The 20,245-nt window shown below is 37.6% G+C and overlaps 1 protein-coding gene across 1 annotated transcript in view; it reads left to right on the top strand.

The window, feature by feature from the left end:
- NBAS (NBAS subunit of NRZ tethering complex) overlaps positions 1 to 20,245 on the top strand; it is a 394,400-nt gene that overhangs the window by 354,502 nt on the left and 19,653 nt on the right. The window contains exons 48-49 of the mRNA XM_026454698.1: positions 16,008 to 16,147; positions 19,866 to 20,004. Coding sequence (XP_026310483.1) covers positions 16,008 to 16,147; positions 19,866 to 20,004 — 279 coding nt within the window. The remainder of the gene's footprint in view (positions 1 to 16,007; positions 16,148 to 19,865; positions 20,005 to 20,245) is intronic.

The following is a 20,245-nucleotide window of genomic DNA, read 5'->3' as shown; positions in this document are numbered from 1 at the left end:
AGCTCTGCTCCTGTGATTCTGCAGGGTACAGCCTCCATGACTGCTTTCACAGGCTGGCGTTGATTGCCTGTGACTTTTTCAGGTGCACAGTGCAAGCTGTAGGTGAATCTACCATTCTGAGGTCTGGAGGATGGTGTCCCTCTTCTCAAAGCTCCACTAGAGGCACTGCCCCAGTGGGGACTCTGTGTGGGGGCTCCAACCCCACATTTCCCCTCTGCATCACCCTAGTAGAGGTTCTCCATGAGGGCTCCACCCCTGTAGCACACTTTTGCCTGGACCTCCAGGCATTTCCCTACATCCTCTGAAATCTAGGTAAAGGCTCCCAAAACTCAACTTGTGTCTTCTCTACACATGCAGGCCCAGCATCATGTAGAAGCCACCAAGGCTTCAGGCTTGGCTTGCACTCTCTGAAGCAATGGCCTGAGCTCTGCATTGGCCCCTTTTAGCCACAGCTGGAGCTGGAGTGGCTGGAATGCAGGGTACCATGTCCAAGGAACAGGAGGCCCTGGGCCTGGCCCGTGAAACCATTTTTCCCTCCTAGGGCCTCTGGGCCTGTGATTGGAGGGGCTCCCAAGAAGATCTCTGACATGCCCTGGAGACATTTTGCCATTGTCTTGGCTATTAATATTTGACTTCTCTTTACTTATGCAAGTTTCTGCAGCTGGCTTGAATTTCTCCTCAGATAACATTTTGCTTTGTTTCTGTTTTTGTTTTTCTACCACATGGTTAGGCTGCAAATTTTCCAAACTTTTATGCTCTGTTTCCCTTTTAAACGTAAGTTCCATCTCTGTCTTTGTGCATATGAGTGTATACTTTTAGAAAAAAAGAGGTCACATCTTGGATACTTACTGCTTATAAATTTCTGCCAGATTCCCTAAATTATCTTTTTCAAGTTCAGAGTTCCACACATCTCTAAAGCATAGCAAGAGTGACCTTTATTCCAGTTCCCAATAACTTCCTCATCTCCATCTGAGACCACCTCAGCCTGGATTTCATTGTCCATATCACTATCAGTGTTTTGGTCAAAACCGTTAAAGTCTCTAGGAAGTTTCATACTTCCCACATTTTCCTGTTTTCTTCTGAACCCAAACTGTTCCAGCCTCTACCCATTACCCAGTTCCAATGTTGCTTCCACATTTTCAGGTATCTTTATATCAGTGCCCCACTATCTCGGTACTGATTTTCTATATTAGTCCTTTTTCACACCGCTATAAAAACCTACCTGAGACTGGGTAATTTATAAAGAAAAGAAGTTTAATTGATTCACAGTTCCACATGGCGGAAACTTATAATCATGACAGAAGGTAAAGGAGAAGCAGGATCTTCAGAAGGCAGCAGGAGAGAGAGGGGGTGGAAGGTGCCAGACACTTATCAAACAACCAGATCTCGTGAGAACTCTATGACAAAAACAGCAAAGGGGAAGTCCGCCCCCATGACTCAGTCACCTCCCACCAGGCCATTCCCCCAAAATGTGGGGATTATAATTTGAGATGCAATTTGAGTGGGGACACAGAGCCAATCCAACTCCTGCTCTTCTCTGGTTTCCATTGGCATGGAATATCTCTTTTTTTCCCCTTTATTCTGAGCGTATGTTGTCTTTATCGGTGAAGCTTGTTTCTGGCAAAAGATCATTGGGTCTTGTTTTTTTTATCGACCACTCTGTCTTTTGATTGGAGAATTTAGTCCATTTCCATTCAAGGTTATTATCGATAAGTAAGGACTTACTCCTGCTGTTTTGTTGTTGTTGCTGCTGTCTTCTCTTCCTTCTTTTCTTCTTTCCTGTCTTCCTTTTAGTGAAGGTGATTTTCTCTTATGGTATGATTTAATTTCTTACATTTTATTTTTGTGTATCTGTTGTATGTTTTTTGATTTGAGGTTATCTGTGTGTCTTACAAATACTGTGTTGTAACTCATTGTTTTAAGCTTATAGTAAGTTAATATTGTTTGCATAAACAAACAAGCAAAATGAAAATTAATAAAAACTCTACAGCTTAACTTCATTCCCCAGCTTTTTAACTTATTGTTTTATTCTATTTATATCTTATTCTGTAATTTCATATTGCTACTTCTAATGCCAGCCCAGTCCCACAGAGTTTATTCTAACCTTCTCCCTTTTCTCATTTGTAAACTCTTCTCTCTGTCAATAAGAAACTTGGGTGTCATTATCCATAATATATTTATATATTTGCTCAATCCTGGAGTACATATAAATTTTGAAATTACTGGGTAGAATACAATATTTTTGTAGAGCTCTTTTTATCTTTAGACTTCAAGTAAGAGTGCTAATAATTCTTTTCTTTTCTTTTTCTTTTTCTTTTTTGAAAGTGTCTCACCCTGTTGCCCAGGCTAGAGTGCAGTTGACCAATTGTGGCTCACTGCAGCCCCATCCTCCTGACTCAAGGATCCTCTTCCCTCAGCCTTCTAAGTCACTGAGACCACAGGCATGCACTATGATGCCTGGCTAATTGTCTGTTTTTTTGTAGAGATGGGGTCTTACTATGTTACCCAGGCTGGACTCAAACTCCTGGGTTTAAGCAGTCCTGCTGCCCCAACCTCCCAAAGTGCTGGATGTGTTATAGACATGAGCCACTGCACCTGGCTTATCTGGTTTATATTTTTCAAAGTCACTTAATTCCTTCCTCCTCCCCGCTCACACACACACACACAAACACACACACACAGACATTCCACCTTTAGTATGATTATCTTATTCGCTTATTAGTACAGTTAGGTTTCAGGTATTCTTTTTTGAATATGTGAAATATTAACTTGGAATGTGAGAGCATTCTCTGGGATTTAGTGCTTTTTTCCATATTCCTTGTGGTATTTTGAAGTTTGGACATGCTTGGTCTATAATTGTGCTGAATGTGTGGGTTTTGTGTAGTTTTATTTGTTCTTGTCATTCTGTTTTATATTTGGAGAATATATAGGTAGACATAATTCATTGGTTGCCAATTTCTTCTGTTACCCTAAAGTCTCTCTGAATAATTTCTAACTGGAATAAAACTTAGAGTCAAAATTAAAACTCTAGAAGTAACAACAGAAATCTCTTTTCCTTAAGCTGTGAAGATGCTACATGCTGCATGTTTTGAGGGCCTTCCATGGACTTCACATTAGCCTTCATATGTGTATCATTTCATCTAAACATTGTAATAACCCTGTAACATAGGGAATCTCATCACTCCATTTATCACATAAGGAAATAGGCTCAAAGTGGTTAAAAAATTTGTGTAATACCTCAATGCTAAAATATGGCAGAATTATATATAACTGTGAACTATCCATACTAGTAGCTACCATAAAGGCTCAGTGTTAACTCAGTTTTAGATACATATAAAGCTGTATGTGTATGTCTGTATATTATGTCATATGTTATGCTATATTATTCTCAAAGTAATCTGATATTGCTAGTTAGGTATTATTACCTTATTTTTACATATGAAAGCACTGAGGCTAAGAGAGGTATTTTTATGTGATTACACAGCTATTAAGTGGCAGGGCCAATATTCAGATCTGAGTCAGAATAATACACTACAGTGAAAAACTTTTCAGCTGTGTAAATTATTCGATTAAAACTTCATCAGATTTAACTCAAACTAAAGTATGGCCTTAGCTTCAATAGCAGCTGTTTAAAATGAAAACACATGGCTGGGTGCAGTGGCTCACGCCTATAATCCCAGTACTTTGGGAGGCTGAGGCAAGCGGATCACCTGAGGTCAGGAGTGTGAGAGCAGCCTGACCAACATGGAGAAACACATCTCCACTAAAAATGCAAAATTAGCCCAGCGTGGTAACAGGTGGCTGTAATCCCAGCTACTTGGGAGGCTGAGGCAAGAGGATCACTTGAACCCGGGAGGCAGAGCTTGCAGTGAGCTGAGATCGTGCCACTGCACTCCAGCCTGGGCAACAAGAGCGAAACTCCATCTCAAAATAAATAAATAAATAAACAAACAGACACACATGTATTTATAGGGGGTCACATGGCACTATATGATTGATTATTGTCCTAGAGAAAAAATTTATAAGGCAAAATCTTTCCTCCTCTTATTTTAACACAAAATATTTCCCCTTATCATATGTTTTTAAGTGTTTCATAAAATATATTTATGTAAAAATACGTATTACATATTGAAGTGACAGCAGCACTTATGGAGAGTGATTACGGCATGTTGTATTGTGTAATTTCTATGTTTACAGGTATAATAAAATAAGTAGGGTGCTGTAAAGCATGGTTCAGAATTGCAGTTGTTGGCCTCTAGGTGTTTAGATATGTTTCCATACTCACAGATGTGTAGAAACTCCTTGGGAGCCTACATTCCTGTTCTTTAATTGGATTTCTCCCCATCCCAAGGGTGCGTTTGCAGTGCCCTAGGAGAGACTTTCTGTGGCAACTGAAAACCATTTATTCTTAAGCAGTTTATAAACAGGCACTCATTTTCCTACTCCTTACCTGGCAGGGGAGATACCATGATCACATTTTGCCTTATATGAGCTGTGCAAGGTCAAGTATGTAGAAAATTGTTGCCAGATCTGCATCTGTTTTTTAGTTCTATAGAAAAGGGAGAATAAGCAGAAAATAACAGCCTTACTTTTAATGTTTAAACTTTAGTTATTTTCCATACTTTGATATTTTCTATTTAATAAAATCCATAAATATCCAGAAATGGACAAAAATAGAATATATTATGTTTATATTTTCCTATCTAATAGCAATAATTCAGACTATATTTAATAAAAATAACTAACAGTCATAATATTGTTTATTAAATACTTGCTGTGTGCCGGGCACTGGTCTAAGAACTGCTTGGATTGGTGGGGAATGTTGGTATTCAACAGCTTATGACTGGTTTTGGTCTTCTCAAAATTCCCTTCCGCAGAGATATTAGTTCAATCCAGTAGACACAACAGGCAGTATTGGCCACCTGAAACCTTATCAAAGGAGTGGCTTTAACAGGCAGAGGTCTGGTTAATTCTGTCACCTTTTGATATTTCTGTATATCTGTTGAAGCTGAGGATTTTTGTTTGTTCTGTTTTTTGAAGCCCTGCATACAACAACATCTCAGTGTGACTTTATTGTGTTCATGAAAGGTACTACACAGTTATTTTGCAACTTCAAATCAAGTGTCGTTATATGAGTCTCTTAGGAGCTGGCTAACAGCTTACGAATTCTTAGGGAAGATAAGAGTACGGTGGTTACTGTTCTGTGAGTTACCCAGAGTAATAAAATAGTAGTAAAAAACATTTTTAAAAAGAATATGGTGGTTACTGTCACTACTACCAGGAATAATGATCATGTTTGTAGATCTTTTCTATTTATAAAGTACTTTTAAGTGTATTAATAACTACATCATATTTGTAAATTTCTAAAGATAAAATAAGCAACTATCAATACCTATAGGAAGATGCATATTTCAAAAGTACCTTCATTTAAGATATTTGTGTTCACTTCCAGGAGCCATAGAGAAATTTGAGGTTAAGACTGTCTTCTACTGATAATAGGTGACTTAGTTCACTTTTTCAAGGACAGTGACTCTGTCTGATAAGAAGGCTGCAGCTGCTTGACAAATTGATCTACACAGCAAGGGCTAAAGTCACCTAATTCAATGAGGAGAGAAACAGTGCTTTCAGAGACAAAAGGGAAAAAAAATATTATGTTTGAGTCACATTTGAATTTTGTTCTTTAAAATCCTAGAATGTTTTGTCAGTGGTGTCTATATGAAATAATCACTAACTATTATAGGTGTAAACTATTACAGGTGTAAAATAATCACTATTATAGGTGTAAACTGTTGGACATTTTCACCTCCAGGATTCTGTTTGACACTCACTGTGGAAGGGGTGGGGATGTTAAAAGAGGTATATGTTACTTTTTTCTTCACTGGGGAAAAGGACAAAGAAAAAGAAAACATAGTAAAAAAAAAAAAAATAGCAATTTATTTTGTTTATTTTCACTAATCTGTGGAAGGCATGCTTAAGAGTCATTTGAAATACCATATTTATTGCACAAGTAAATGAGATTTTAAAAAGAGATGAAAATCAACCTACAATTTTATTTTCCTAAAACAGACATATTTCCTTGTTTTCCTGTCCTGTCCTGTCTAGTCTATAGTCATAATTCTTAGTAGAAGGAATCAGCAAATAACCAGCTTTTGGCCAGGCACAGTGGCTCATGCTTATAATCCCAGAACTCTGGGAGGCCAAGGCAGGAGGATTACTTGAGCCCAGGAGTTCAAGACCAGCCTGACCTATATAAGGAGACTCCATCTCTACAATAAAAACATAAAGGCCAGGTGCCGCAGCTCACGCCTCTAATCCCAGCACTTTGGGAGGCCAAGGCAGATAGATCATGAGGTCAGGAGTTCAAGACCAGCCTGGCCAAGATGGTGAAATCCCACCACTACTAAAAATACAAAAATTAGCCGGGCATGGTGGTGGGCGCTTGTAATCCCAGCTACTCGGGAGGCTGTGTCAGAGAATTGCTTGAACCCGTGAGGCAGAGCTTGCAGTGAACTGAGATCTCCCCACGTGCACTCCAGCCTGGGCGACAGAGCAAGATTCCGTCTCAAAAATAAATAAATAATAAATAAATAAATAAATAAGCTGGGTATGGTGGCATGTGCCTGTGGTCTCAACTACTTAGGAGGCTGAGGCGGAAGGGTCACTTGAGCCCAGGAGGTTTAGGCTACAGTGAGCCCTGATTCATGCCACAGCACTCCAGCTTGAGTAACGGAGTGAGTGAGACAGGTCTTGAAAAACAAAAAAAAAATCCAGCTTTCTGTTTTTACTATTTGGTACATTATGTGGATGATAATATAAGTAATACCTATCCTTTCTTGTGTGCCTACTCTGCACCAATCTTTGCCAGCTACTTTATTCCCATTATCTTATTTAATATTCACAATCATCATGTAAGTATTTGTTATCTCTCTCCTGTGGAAGAGGAAAAATCAACCCTCGAAAAGGTCAGTAATGTCTCCAAAATAAACATTTTTCTGTATTATTTTGACTTTATCATCACTTTTTGAAAGCCATGTATTAATCAAATTTACCTATTATCGTTTATAATTCCTGTAGTGAGATATGTTGAAGCATTTGATAACTACCTGTAATTTTCACATTAAAATGTATTCTATAGTAATTTCCCATTATAACTATCTGGAGACTTACATGAGTTTTCTGTACGCTTCATACTTTTATGAAATGTATTTAGATGCTGGGAACATACATAGTTTATAGGTACTATCCTACTTTCTAGCAAAGAGAATTTGATTCTTTTCTAGGTCCACATCCATGGTAAGCCAGGTACCTTATTTTCAAGTATTTTGGAGAATTCAAATTTCTGTAATATTCATACTAATTACATGTTCTCACAACTTCAGTAAGCCTCTGAGACCCATTTGTTTCACCTTTTGTGATCTGTGATGTTAGGGCAATACTTCCTTCTCTAATTTTTTTCAGATAATTTGTTAGATTTATGACATAGTTGTTTCTTCAACTTAAGGTTAACTTTTCTAACTCTTAATGAGCAATATTAGCTATAGTATGCAGATACATTCAACCAAAGATATCTTTGAGAAAATAAGTAGATAACATTATCATTTGTATTGTACTATTTTGCAAGAAGTGTATATTGATCATTTGTTTTGCTCCATATTCCCTGCTGACCACTAGGATTTAATTATAACTAAAACTCAGAGGAACTGGCGTCAATATTTTCAACGTTTGGATCGTACAGTGTTCCCAAGCATGTAGTTGTCCTCACGTTCTGGCCCCAACACACTTCATTTACCACTTCAACCACAGTTCACCTTCATGAGCCACAAACTACTACTCAGCATCCCTCTGTTGACTCCCCTCGTCTCTACCCAGCCTTCTCTTTTTTCCCTTACCTCTACATGTCCAAATGTTACTCTTCCCTCAGATCCTTTCTCGTGTGCCACCTTGTCCCCTTCCTGATCTCAGGTTAATTTCTCTCTTCTTATAGCACTATAAACTATATGTCTCTTAAGACCTTTATCAAATTGAATGTGTTACAATAAAAGCCTTCTAACTACCACCTGAGTCAGGTACTCGTATATTCAAGTGGCGATCATAAAATATATGTGCATACCTTAAATATTTGTGTGAAACTAAATATATGAATGAGCATTCATTTGCCAAATATTTACTGTAAAGCTAAGGCCTTTTCTTAACTATCCAAGTTAACTATGCTTGCAGAGCAACTAAGTAACACTTTCTTCCTATGGGTTTTATGTGACCATCTAAATGGAGAGAATAAAAATGTCTACTTTCTGTATGTTCAATTTTATATGTCTCACAATGTATGAAGACAACTGATTTGCACAGACTGCCAATGTCCATAATCTACTTCTCATGGAAAAGGACCCTCCCTCTGAATCATGTCTGCATTTGCATAATCATATGCAAAACAGTTTGCAGTTCAGCAAAACTAAAAGGGAACATGGAGAGCATTTGACTTTTTGATTCCAGAAGCTGAGTTGAATTGAGAAGGATGTTTGAGATGGGGTAATTCAAATGGTTGTAGTCAGAGGAATACATTAAGTCCTTAATATCAGAGTAGGCCAACATAGGCAAATGGACAAGTTACAGGTTAGGAACATAGTAATGGGAGGAAGTACCATTACAAGGAATAGATTAGGGCAAGATGTTTAGAACTGAAGCTGAGAGTAACAAGAGAGGGCTAGAATTTCCCTTTCCGTGGTGTGTGGCATGAGACAGAGAACTCCTCGTAGGACTGGAAGACATAACCTTATCATTAGTTGAGGATCATCTCTCTCTCTAATTTCTCAGGCTTTGTCTTGCTTAATTCTCACAAATTGAATGGTCATCTTTCCGATCACTGTATCTCTGGTACAAAAAGTAGATTCTCAGTTAGTATTTGTGGAATTGAATGAATATAACCCTGTGAAGTAGATGTTATCAGCACATCTTACAGATAAAGAAACTCAGACCTAGGCTAGGCTGTTTGCACCAGGTTACATAGGTATTATATAAGTGGCAAGGGGTAGTGAGCAGATGAGGGTTGGAATGAAAAACTAGGATTGTATGACTTTTGCTCTGCAAAATATATGTTTATACTTTACTTTGTTACTGAGGAAGCCTCTGTACGGTCCTACTTAATAGCCATTAAATTGTGAGGGCTGTTATATACAGCATAGAGACCCGTTTATAACACTGTTGACAACAATTCAAACTTAATTTGCTTTCTACTCACTCCTAAGATATCAGCAAGCTTTCTTATTTTTATCTTTTAAGTTACGGTCAGGGAAATGTATCCTTAGTGGTTAGTAGATTTGAAAAAGCCCCATTTTTTATTTCATTTTGCTTGGTGTTGTATCTTTGTTTTGTTTTTGCTATAATTGATCATTTACAAAGCAATTTTATGGTTTAATAAAGGAAGGATAAGTCACCAAATACAGACTCATCTGTTGAACAGACATGCCAGTTTCCTGTGGTTCTTGTGTATGTTTCTTTCTTTAAACAAACAAACAGAAACTTCCAATTATGAAAACAATGCATGTTAAACCAAGAAAAGTACCAAAAGGCAGACAGAAGTGATCATCACCAACAGATCTGTCATCCAAATGTAAACATTTTATTAAATATATAGGTAGCCATTTTTCTGCTGCATGCTTTATACAAATTATGTCATACCACGTATGGGGTTTTTTCCCCTCAAATTGTATCCTCCTTATTCATCTTTATTTTTACATCATGATTTAGTTTGTTTTCTGCATTTTGTTTGTATAAGCATTTTCCTCTGTGAAGTTTGTTCTGATTGCATTCATTTTCATCCTCCTTTTCAAATTTCAGGTTTTTATTGAGATAATTATGGATTCATATCCAGTTGTAAGAAATAATACAGAGAGATTTCTTGTGCACTTTGCCTAGTTTCCCCTAATGGTAACATTTTGCAAAACTACAGTATAATATCCAACCAGGATATTGACATCGATATAATTTGCTGGTTTTATTCAGAATTTTCGAATTTTACTTGTACTCATTTGTGTGTGTTTGTGTGTATTTAGTGCTATACAGTTTTATACCTGTATAGGTTCATATATCTAGCACCATAGTCAAGATGTAGCAAATCCATATGGCTTTGCAGCAACTGAGTTCTTGCCTTCTTGAAGTCAAGAACTCATCCAAAGGGCATACAGCAGAGAGAGCCTGAGGCAAAATTTTTGAGCATGAGAGCTTATTAACAAGTTTTAGAGCAAGAATGAAAGGAAGTAAAGTACACTTGGAAGAAGGCCAAGCAGGCAACTCAAGAGATTCAAGTGCCCTGTTTGACCTTTGATTTGGGGATTTACACGTTGGCATGCTTCTGGGGTTTTGTGTCTCCCCTCCTTTGACTTTTCTTTGGCACGAGCTGTCCACATGCTCCATGGCATGCCAGCCCTTAGAAGGGGCTGTGTGCACAGCGTGTTTACTAGAGTTGTACGCATCCTCACTTGAGCCATTCTTTTCTTACCAGTGTAGTGTTCCTAGAGGATGTTCATATACCAGTTAAACTCCACCATTTTGCCTCTTAGTGTGCATGCTTGATTGAGCCCACTCACTCAACTCCTGAGATCCAATCAGGAAGCTAGGGATCACCAGCTTCAGGAGTTTTCTTTTGGGAGACTGCCTTTCCCTGATCTCTGCTGCGACCAGTTATTATTTTAGAGAGACAGTTTAACAACCACTTGACCATCACCCGATGGTCACCTAACGTTCCTGGTGTCAAGGGAGCGGGGTCTGTTTCCTCTCCTACTCTGCTCATGTCTGCCTAGCTACCCACTCTAACAAAGATCCTGAGTGGTTCCAACAGCCCAAGGATCCCTTTTATAATCACATCCACCCCATTCCTAACCCCTAACCCCTGACAACCATTAATCTTTCCTTCATTTCTAAAATGTCATATCAAAAATATTACATAAATGGAATCAGACAGTATGCATGTAACCTTTTGTGAATGACTTTGTTTACCCAGCAAGAGAGGGCAGGGTGGAACTCTTCCTTTTTATCAGGAACCCATTCCCAGTAAAACTAACACAGGTCCTAGCTGAGCCTTAATTCATTCAGAGCATCACTCTTGTGACCTAATCACCTCTTAAATATCTCACCTCTTAATCCTATCACAGTGTCAATTAAATTTCAACATGAATTTTGGAAGGGGCATTCAAACCATAGCAGATTGAATACATGTAAATCATTTATTTTCTTTGGAGCTATTATAAATAATACATGTTTATTTTTGGTTTTCACATATTTATTGTTAGTATGTAACAATGTGATTGATTTTTGTATGTTGATCTTGTATCCTGTGACATTCCTGACTCGTTTCTTAGTTTTTGGGTTTTATTGTGTGTGATTTCTTGGAATTTTCTATATAGACAATTAATCTGCAGATAGAGTTTTATTTTTTCTTTCTAATTTACGTGTCTGTTATTTCTTTTTCTTGCTTTATTGTAGTGGCTAGATCGTTCAGTATGGTGCTGAACAAGAGTGGTAGGAGTGGATATCCTATCCTGGGCATGTAATATGGAAATCTCACCTCTATATTTGGGTCAGTCCGTTTACCTTCCCCACTTTTAAATATTATCGTCTTGAATATCACATGGTGTACAATTTTTGTTCTGATCACCAAGTATGATTTAGAACATGTATATGGAAAAGAATAGTCTATTGTATTTACCCATATTTTTGCCCTTTTTGTTCTTCTTTCTGATACTTCATAGTTCCTTCTTTTATCTTTTTCTGTTTGAAGAACTTTCTTTAGCCGGTATTTAAGATGAGGGCTATTAGTGTGGCAGGTTCTTTTAATTTGTCTTTGTCTGAGAATGTTTTCATTTATTTTTTTTCCTGAAGAATAGCTTCGCCAGATAAAGAATTTGTGGTTAACGATTCTTTTCTTTCAACATTTGAAAAAAATGGGACACTTCCTTCTGGCCTCCATGGTTTCAGATAATAAATCCATTATTATTCACACTAATATTCTCCTACAAGTAATGTTGTTCTATCTGCTTTCAAAATTTTTCCTTTTCTACCTACTTTTCAAGTTTCAAATTATGGTGTAACTTGACATGAATTTCTTTGTGTTTGTCCTGTTTGGGAATAATTTAGCTTCTTGAATCTGTAGGTTTGTGTCTTCTATCAAATTTTGGAAGTTTTTAGATATGTCTTATAATGTATTTTAGCTTCACCCTCTTTCTCCTTTTCTTCTGGGATTCTAAGTGCAAATGAGCCTATTTGAGCTCTGTTCTGTTTCTAGCTCCAGAATTGCGAAATACTAGGTCTGGGTAGGCTTCTTATTTTTTATTTATTTATTCATTTGTTTGTTTTGGCTGGGGAGACAGAAGACGTCCAAATACCATGTTCTTCAGGCTTGCAACTCCAGGCTAGTGTACTTTCTTTTAACCACTCCTCAGAATTTTCCCTTCACTGTCTCTTATGACTCCTACAGTTTATAGTTGTGCTTTGCAGAGGAGCAGAGAGAAATGGATAAGCCATGTTGTTCAGACTGGGAGCCCTTGACGTATGTTTACCTTTAATTTTTCTTTACACAAAATTCATTTTGAATTTTTGAATTTGTGGACACAAATCTTAGATTCGCACTTGTTATATATTAAAGTATATCATGATTATCCAACCAAGTATATTCTTTATTATGTTTTTAAAAATATATGCTCAAGTCTATTTTTAGGCCCATTTTCTTCTCAAAAATTCAAAATTCACCAGAATTTATTTCCAAAAGTCTTAAAGGACGTAATAAAGAAGATAATATTAACATCTGTTTTTTAAATATTTTAATATGTGGGCACAATCTTAGATTAGCATTTATTATATTTTAAGGTATATACCAATTATCAAACCAAGTATATTCTTTATCATGTTTTTAAAATATGTGCTGAAGTCCATTTTTAGGCCAATTTTCTTCTCTCATAGAAGGCAAAACTTGCAGCTTCAGTGGTAGCAAATTTAAAATTCTTTCTTAAGAGCTGAGTAGCTTGACTTGAAATGCTTTTTGATATGATGGAGTATGTAAGCATGCACGCACAAAATGTATAATTATGTAAGTTACTGTATTTTTCACATTTTTAGTTAAAATGTGGGGGTTAAGGCTCTGAAAAGTAAGTTACTAAAAATTGAAATGATTAATGGACATTAGAAGAAAACATTTTCTGACAAAGACATACTCTTAAAAAGACCATGTACATGTGAGAAAGGTGCTATACAAAAAAAATTTATCAAATGCATTTTAAACATGGAAACTATTATTTGCACACTATTATAAAAACAAATATTAAGGTTTAACTTATAGTTTCTGTTCTCTTTTCTTCCCTTATGATACAGTTTATTTCCCCAAAATGTAGATTACAGTTTCTGAAAAGGAATAAATTTAGACAATATTGAAAAGATGATTCTTTTATTGTTAATCTCTTCCTTTTCATACAGTGCATCACATACAGAAAATAAACCATATAAAGTGTGTATTTCATAAAAAGGAGAAACTACTTGTTATTAATTATGCTGCATTTAATTATAGTAGTTGGAATACTGACACTGCTAGGAACATTGGAAACATTTCATACAATGGATTTTAAATACTTCTTAAGCACAAACCTTTCCTCTCATGTAGACACTGAGATTATCCTGCAGGAAGAAAAGGCTATCAAAACTTCTGAGATTTCAACATTTTTGGAACACGTTCTTCAGATAGGATGCTCAAACAGAGGGACTTCAGTGAAATCACTTAACAGTCACAAAGTATCATTTATATAGATGTGATGTTAACAAACCTGCCATCTTTTGTCCTGTTTTCTAATTTAATAGTAATTTTTCTTTTGGCAATATCATTTTCTTTTTAAATCTTACATTAACCCTAATAATGAAACCAGCCACAAATTTATAGCAACTCCATTTGTTTTTAATATAATTTATACTAAATTATTTTATAAGTGACAAATTGTCTTCATTCACTCCATTCATATGTATGTCCATTCACTAGTTAATTCACTCAATAAGTACTTACTGTGCATATACTCTATAGCAGGTGACTCCTACAGTTTATAGTTGTGCTTTGCAGAGGAGCAGAGAGAAATGGATAAGCCATTAAGGAGTTGGGATAGACCAGTGAACAACAACAAAAAAAGCTTCTTCTTTCAAGGAGCTGACATTTCTTATGGAAGAAGAAAGGCAATAAGTAAATATATAGCATGTCACATAGTTGTGAGTGCTAAGAAGGAAAACGAAACAGGGTGAAGGAGATGGACAGGTATGCAGCAGTGCTCCTGTAGGTAAGGCAGTTAAACAAGGCCTTGACTGACAGGTGACATTTGAGAAACTTGAAAGGAGGGAGTGAGTCACTCAGATATCTGGCGGAAGAGGGTTTCTGGCAGAAGAGGGTATCTGGCAGAGGAAACAGATCAGAGTGCCTGAGATGGGAGTGTGCATGATTTTATGTATGCAAGGAACCTCAAAGAGACCCTGAGGCTGGAGACAGGTTGAAGGTGGTGAGGTTGGAGAGTTGCAGATGGATGGATGTCTTGGGTTTTTGTTTTTGGTTTTTTAAGTTTCTTTATAAATAGGCAAGGCAGCATTGCCAAACTCCTAACTCGAGGTCCAACCCTATTATCAAAAGCTTATCTAGCTTATGGAATCCTCTAGTTTCAGAACATCCTGATCTGATTATAGTTATATTTGGGCTCTGTCACTTGCTAGTCCTGCCAGCAGGGTAGTTGGCCTGTTCCCTCATCTGTAAAGTGAAATTGCTAATACCTGTGCTGTCCTCCACACAAAACTGCTGTAAGGGTAAACTGACTGTATTATGAAATTATTTCAAAAAAACTACAAAATGGCTGTGGACTGTTCTTCCGTAGAAAAATGACATGGGCTTTTAAGGCAGGTTTTAAAGGATCTGATGGGTCACTATGTGAACAAGGCTTCCCATAGCAATTAGAGATAATTTCATAGTACATAGCAACTTTTGTAAAATGCAGAATTCATGGCGTGACTTTTTCAGATGGCTTCTTGGGATCAGAGCCAGAATGACCATTAAAGTAAATGTTTTGGAAATATGCATTAGTGCAGACAATTTAGCATATATACAGGTAACCATTCCTTCTCATTGTCCTTTCAATGTGTCATCATCTGAATGTCTGTGTACCCAAATCGTTATGAACTCATCATCATGAATGTCTGTGTACCTAAATATAAAGAATCTATGCTGAGGCTAGAAAATGAGAGAACCAGACTTTGGCTTATTTTTATGCTTAAAACTGTTTTTAACCTAAAATAGCATACATTTTCAACCACAGAGACACTGGAGATGTGATTTGTTTTAGGACTGCCTCAATGTAAAAGAAAAACCATTTAGTTATTCAATGAAAGGAAAAATGGGTGTTTTGTATTTGGCAGAGACTACTTTGCATTAGAAATGGAGGTATAAATAAAGGATATTTTATTCTATTTTGATTTATAGCAAAAAAGTTCTATGACAGATACACTTTAGTAAAATCTTTCATTTCAAATCAGAGACATTTTCTAGACAACATGAAAATTAGGATTTTATTGCTAATGAAAATTAGGATTTCATTGCTAATGAAAATTAGGATTTCATTTGGGATAACTTAAACTTTAAAAAATTCACCTAATGTTGAGGATGGTGAAATATTACAATTTCAAATAAAGCAATTCAGTCTCTTAGCATATGTTAAATGCCAGCAAGCCAGTTCTGTGGCATTCTGGTTGTTTGAATTTATTTTGTAAACAAGTTAATTAGAACCTTCCTCTGATTGTAGTGCTAAACAATTTTTAACATAATTATCTGAAAGTGAGTAAGGCTTAGAGCTTTTGAGATGGTTGTTTTTCTGATGTTGTTGAATCTTAACACATTTTTAAAAATTTTCAAAAAAAAGTTTAATTAAAATAGAGTAGAATTCTTCTATAAACCAATGCAGTAGCCTTTGCCAGCAGCTTTAAGTGTGTATTTCTTCTTCCAGGTGGACATAGCTGACACTGAGGATGAAGGGAACCGCTACCGTCTATTCATGGAACTCCTGGAATCCAGTCACCATGAGGCTGAATTTCAGCACTTGGTTTTACTTTTGCAAGCTTGGCCACCTATGAAAAGTGAATATGTGTAAGTATTAACATAAAATTAGCCTAATTAGAGTTCTTTTGTTTGGACTTTAGCCCTAAAAATGTCGCACCTTCAAAAGAGCCAATGAAATAATAATTATATGTGTGTGCGTAGTCAGTATTTGCCTTTAGAGGAATTTAAAATTGTTTTTGAAATATCACAATGTCTTTCCATTTCTCCTTGCCCCTAAACCCTAATATTTTATTCAAAAGTATCAGACAGTGCTTGATAATATCTGATTTATGAGGTCAACAAAAACAATGTAGTTTCAGTATTTTCACCAGGAAATTTCTTGACTGTCTTCACACAGCTTACAGTGCCAACTTGAGAATCCAAAAGGAATAAATGAATAATTCCTACTTATTGAGAACACAATGTTATGTGCAATTTACATATATTATCAGTCACTCACACAACACACCTACAAGGGAAGGTGATGTTATCTGATTTTATACATGAAGGAAATTGAGGCTCAGAAGTTAAACAACTTCAGACTTCACATGGCTAATAAGTGGAGGAGACAGATTTCTAACCAACTGCTGGCTACCTTCACAGCCCGTGTTGTTTCCTCTGTCACGCTGAGTTGCAGCTGCCACCCATACCTGCATGGAGTACTTATTCAGTCCTTGTGGTATTAGCCATGGAACGTACCCCTTTCCTTTGGAAGAAGTGGCCAGATTTCCTCTGAGTGCATGGGCTGGCTCTCATGAGCTGTGGCTTCTCTTTGGCAAATGGTATGAGCACCAACGCCCTTGCCACAAGCGCCTGTTTGGCCCACGACTGATCTTGCTCTCCCCATGCTCAGCTCTCCCCATGCTCAGCTGACAAACTCTCCCCCAGGCCAGTGAACATCTCCACGTGTCTGAGGTTAAAGAAGGATGCTTTTCTGAAAATGAAGTCCTATAACCTGTGAGCAGTTAGGACTGCCAGCAAATATCTGGAAAGGGTTCCACGAGACTGTTAGGAATTTCCAAAGCGAACCAAGGAGAATGGTGCTTTCATTTTGTGGTATTTTTTTAACCAAGTGTTTTCAGCAAAAAAAGAAATGTTTCTTAGATCTATCTCTTACCTTTGTGGCAGCGATGACATGCTGACTTGTTTTTAAGAACAGGTTCTTACCTTCACCGTTTGAAATCCACGGTGCAGGCTCTCACATCGTAACACCATTAGTTCACAGTGCACTTGTGTTAGCCACCAGTGGTCTTCGTGTGCGTGCCTTCAGAGCTCGGGGTGCTTGTTCAGAGCAGGGTCCTGGGTCCTGTGCTCAACTTGCAGAGTCCAGCTCTCCGTAGTGGGACCTGGGAATCTGTTCTGAACAAACTCCTGGGTGAGACTTATGTGACACAGGTGTGGAGCCCACTGATGAGATTGCCACTAATGCCATATTTTTGTAAGGAAATGAATTATTAGAATTGAATTGTAGATTTCGTCATACCCTGATTTCCCAATTCAAAATATGACGCCTCTGGGAGATTAACTTTAGTTTACAGTTTCTTTTACTTTTAGAACACTGTCCATTTAAAATCATTCATTTATTCACAAGAATCAAAATCAGCTTGACTTAAAACATTTATTGCATTTAAAACATTTAGTGCATTTGTAAACCAAAAGTCTTAACTTTTAAAGTTATATTCTTTTGTAGCCACATATGAAATGGAATTTGTAAATTGCTAACCTGAGTTTTATAAAACTGCTTTATTAAATCATTAGACTCAGAACAAAGCATTTCCCAGTCTGCTCACCCCCTCCCCTCCTATCATTCATGTCTCCTCTGCCTAAGAGATAACAAGGGCATAAGTCAAATATTCTGGAGAATGTATGATGGGATGCTTTACAAACAGGTTCTCAGAAGTACTTTTGAATATTTTCTTTTTCTTTTAGACAATCCAATTGAATAAATAAATCACCAAAAAAGGAGTGGGGGTGGAAGAGAGGGAGGATAGTGTGACAATGATGGCATGCTGCCCATCAACACAAAAAGGTTACAACTTAAGAAATTCGTGGCCGGGCGCGGTGGCTCAAGCCTGTAATCCCAGCACTTTGGGAGGCCGAGGCGGGCGGATCACGAGGTCAGGAGATCGAGACCATCCTGGCTAACATGGTGAAACCCCGTCTCTACTAAAAAATACAAAAAACTAGCCGGGCAAGGTGGCGGGCGCCTGTAGTCCCAGCTACTCGGGAGGCTGAGGCAGGAGAATGGCATCAACCCGGGAGGCGGAGCTTGCAGTGAGCTGAGATCCAGCCACTGCACTCCAGCCTGGGCGACAGAGCAAGACTCCGTCTCAAAAAAAAAAAAAAAAAAAAAAAAGGAAATTCGTTTGATCCACATGACTGTAATTTACTAGTACCAACTTTGGTTTTTTAGCTTTAGTTCCTTGTAGGAAAATGCATGGAAAAATACTAGGTTTGTACTTAAGGAAGATTCATTGTTTTCATCCAGTGTATCACTGCTGGCTGGTGAAAAACATATCTTGATAATTTGTTACCAAAGCCTTGTTGCCCATTGGTTCACCATGCTGGGCAAGCAGCATTTCTTCTACAATGAGAAAAGCTGTAGAGAAGAACCCAGGAGAGCTGAGTTCAGACTTTGCAAGAGGAGAAAAGAGGGGAAGTCCTTGAGTGTAGGAAGACTCCTCAGCACACCAGACACTCTCACAGAACTGTGTGTACCTTGAAGTAAGCAGCGTTCTTTGTTCTCACAGATTGTCAGTTTGAGCTGAGACACAAAGGCTTTGCCAAGGGCTCGTCCCCTTGTTACTGTTGCACTTGAAATTCTTTTCAGGGCCTGAGGAATAAAATTCTTTCAAGGGCAAGGCCATCCCTGGTTGTTCAATGTCTAGAATGTAGTGCTGTGCTAATGAACCAACAGACTCTTCATAAATAGTAATTTTTTCTTAATGTAACTAAAATCAGTACCCTGCTCCTGGGGCCATGAAATGAATTTACCATTAACTTGTCAATGGAAATGTAAATTGTGATGTTTCTATGAAACATAGGGTAGTGTCAGTCAAGACAAGGGAAAGACAAGGCAAACTTTTGTATGCGTTTATGTTTCCAATACAAGGAAACAATGTGAAGCCCAAAGTATGAGCTTCATACTGCTTGTCTGTGGCTTCCTCAACCCATGCTCCCCAGCTGACCTCTGCTATGCAGTACCCTGATTGTAACTTAGTCCTGCCCTGACCCCATTACAATAACAATAACAATGATAATAAAAGTAATATCAGCAAGAGGCAGTATTTATGTAGTAAATAGTCATGTGTGCTTGCTATTAACACTGATTCTTCACAACTACATAGATCATTCATTAAAGCAACTCTTCAAGGAAAAAAAGACATTAAATAGCTTTTCACAATGAAAAAACTGAGGCCCAGAAGGGTGTGGCTTCCCCAGAACCATACAACTAGGCAAAAGTATTAAATCACTTCTCTGCGGATCCAGGTAGCCAGAATCTGAGCCCGAGTCTGTCTGGCTTCACAAAGCCTGTGCTGTTTCAATGCCACTTACTACCTCTGTGTTGCTGGCTGCTTGGTGATACCACAGGAAGCTGCTGTTTCTCCTTAAGGTGTTATCTTTTCTACAAGGTTGACTTGAAGCAGCATGTCACCTAGATTCTGATTGTAATTTACCATAAGCATTTCACTTGTTTTAAAATTTATCACAATTATGATAGCTTTAGTCATTTCCAATGCCTTGTATTTTTCTCCATAAACACCAGCATAACCAATAATCCATGGGTGAGACTAGCTACAGTGATGCTTACCAGATGTACGATGGAGAACAAGGAAGAATTGGGGAATGAAGTTTTGAAAATGTGTCGCTCTTTGTATAACACCAAGCAGAGGCTGCCGGTAGAGGTGAGTGGATGTTTTGAGTGCTTTCCTAAGGAGTAACCCTTTGCTTATCAGAACTCTTTATTATAAGCAATCCCAGTGACTGGACTTGAGGAACATTTCTCTTAAGTAATTACTGGTAAAGGCCGTAATTTCTGATGGATCAGATGAAGAAAAGCAATGCTGAAAGGATCCTCTGAGGCTACTGTCTTTTTGTGGGAGCCAGCGTTTCCTGTACAAGTCCCAGAGTATAACCCAGTTTTCA

The sequence above is a fragment of the Piliocolobus tephrosceles genome, chromosome 15 (genome assembly GCF_002776525.5).
Source record: "Piliocolobus tephrosceles isolate RC106 chromosome 15, ASM277652v3, whole genome shotgun sequence".
Lineage (NCBI taxonomy): Eukaryota > Metazoa > Chordata > Mammalia > Primates > Cercopithecidae > Piliocolobus > Piliocolobus tephrosceles.
This window is presented reverse-complemented; position numbering and strand designations above follow the sequence as displayed.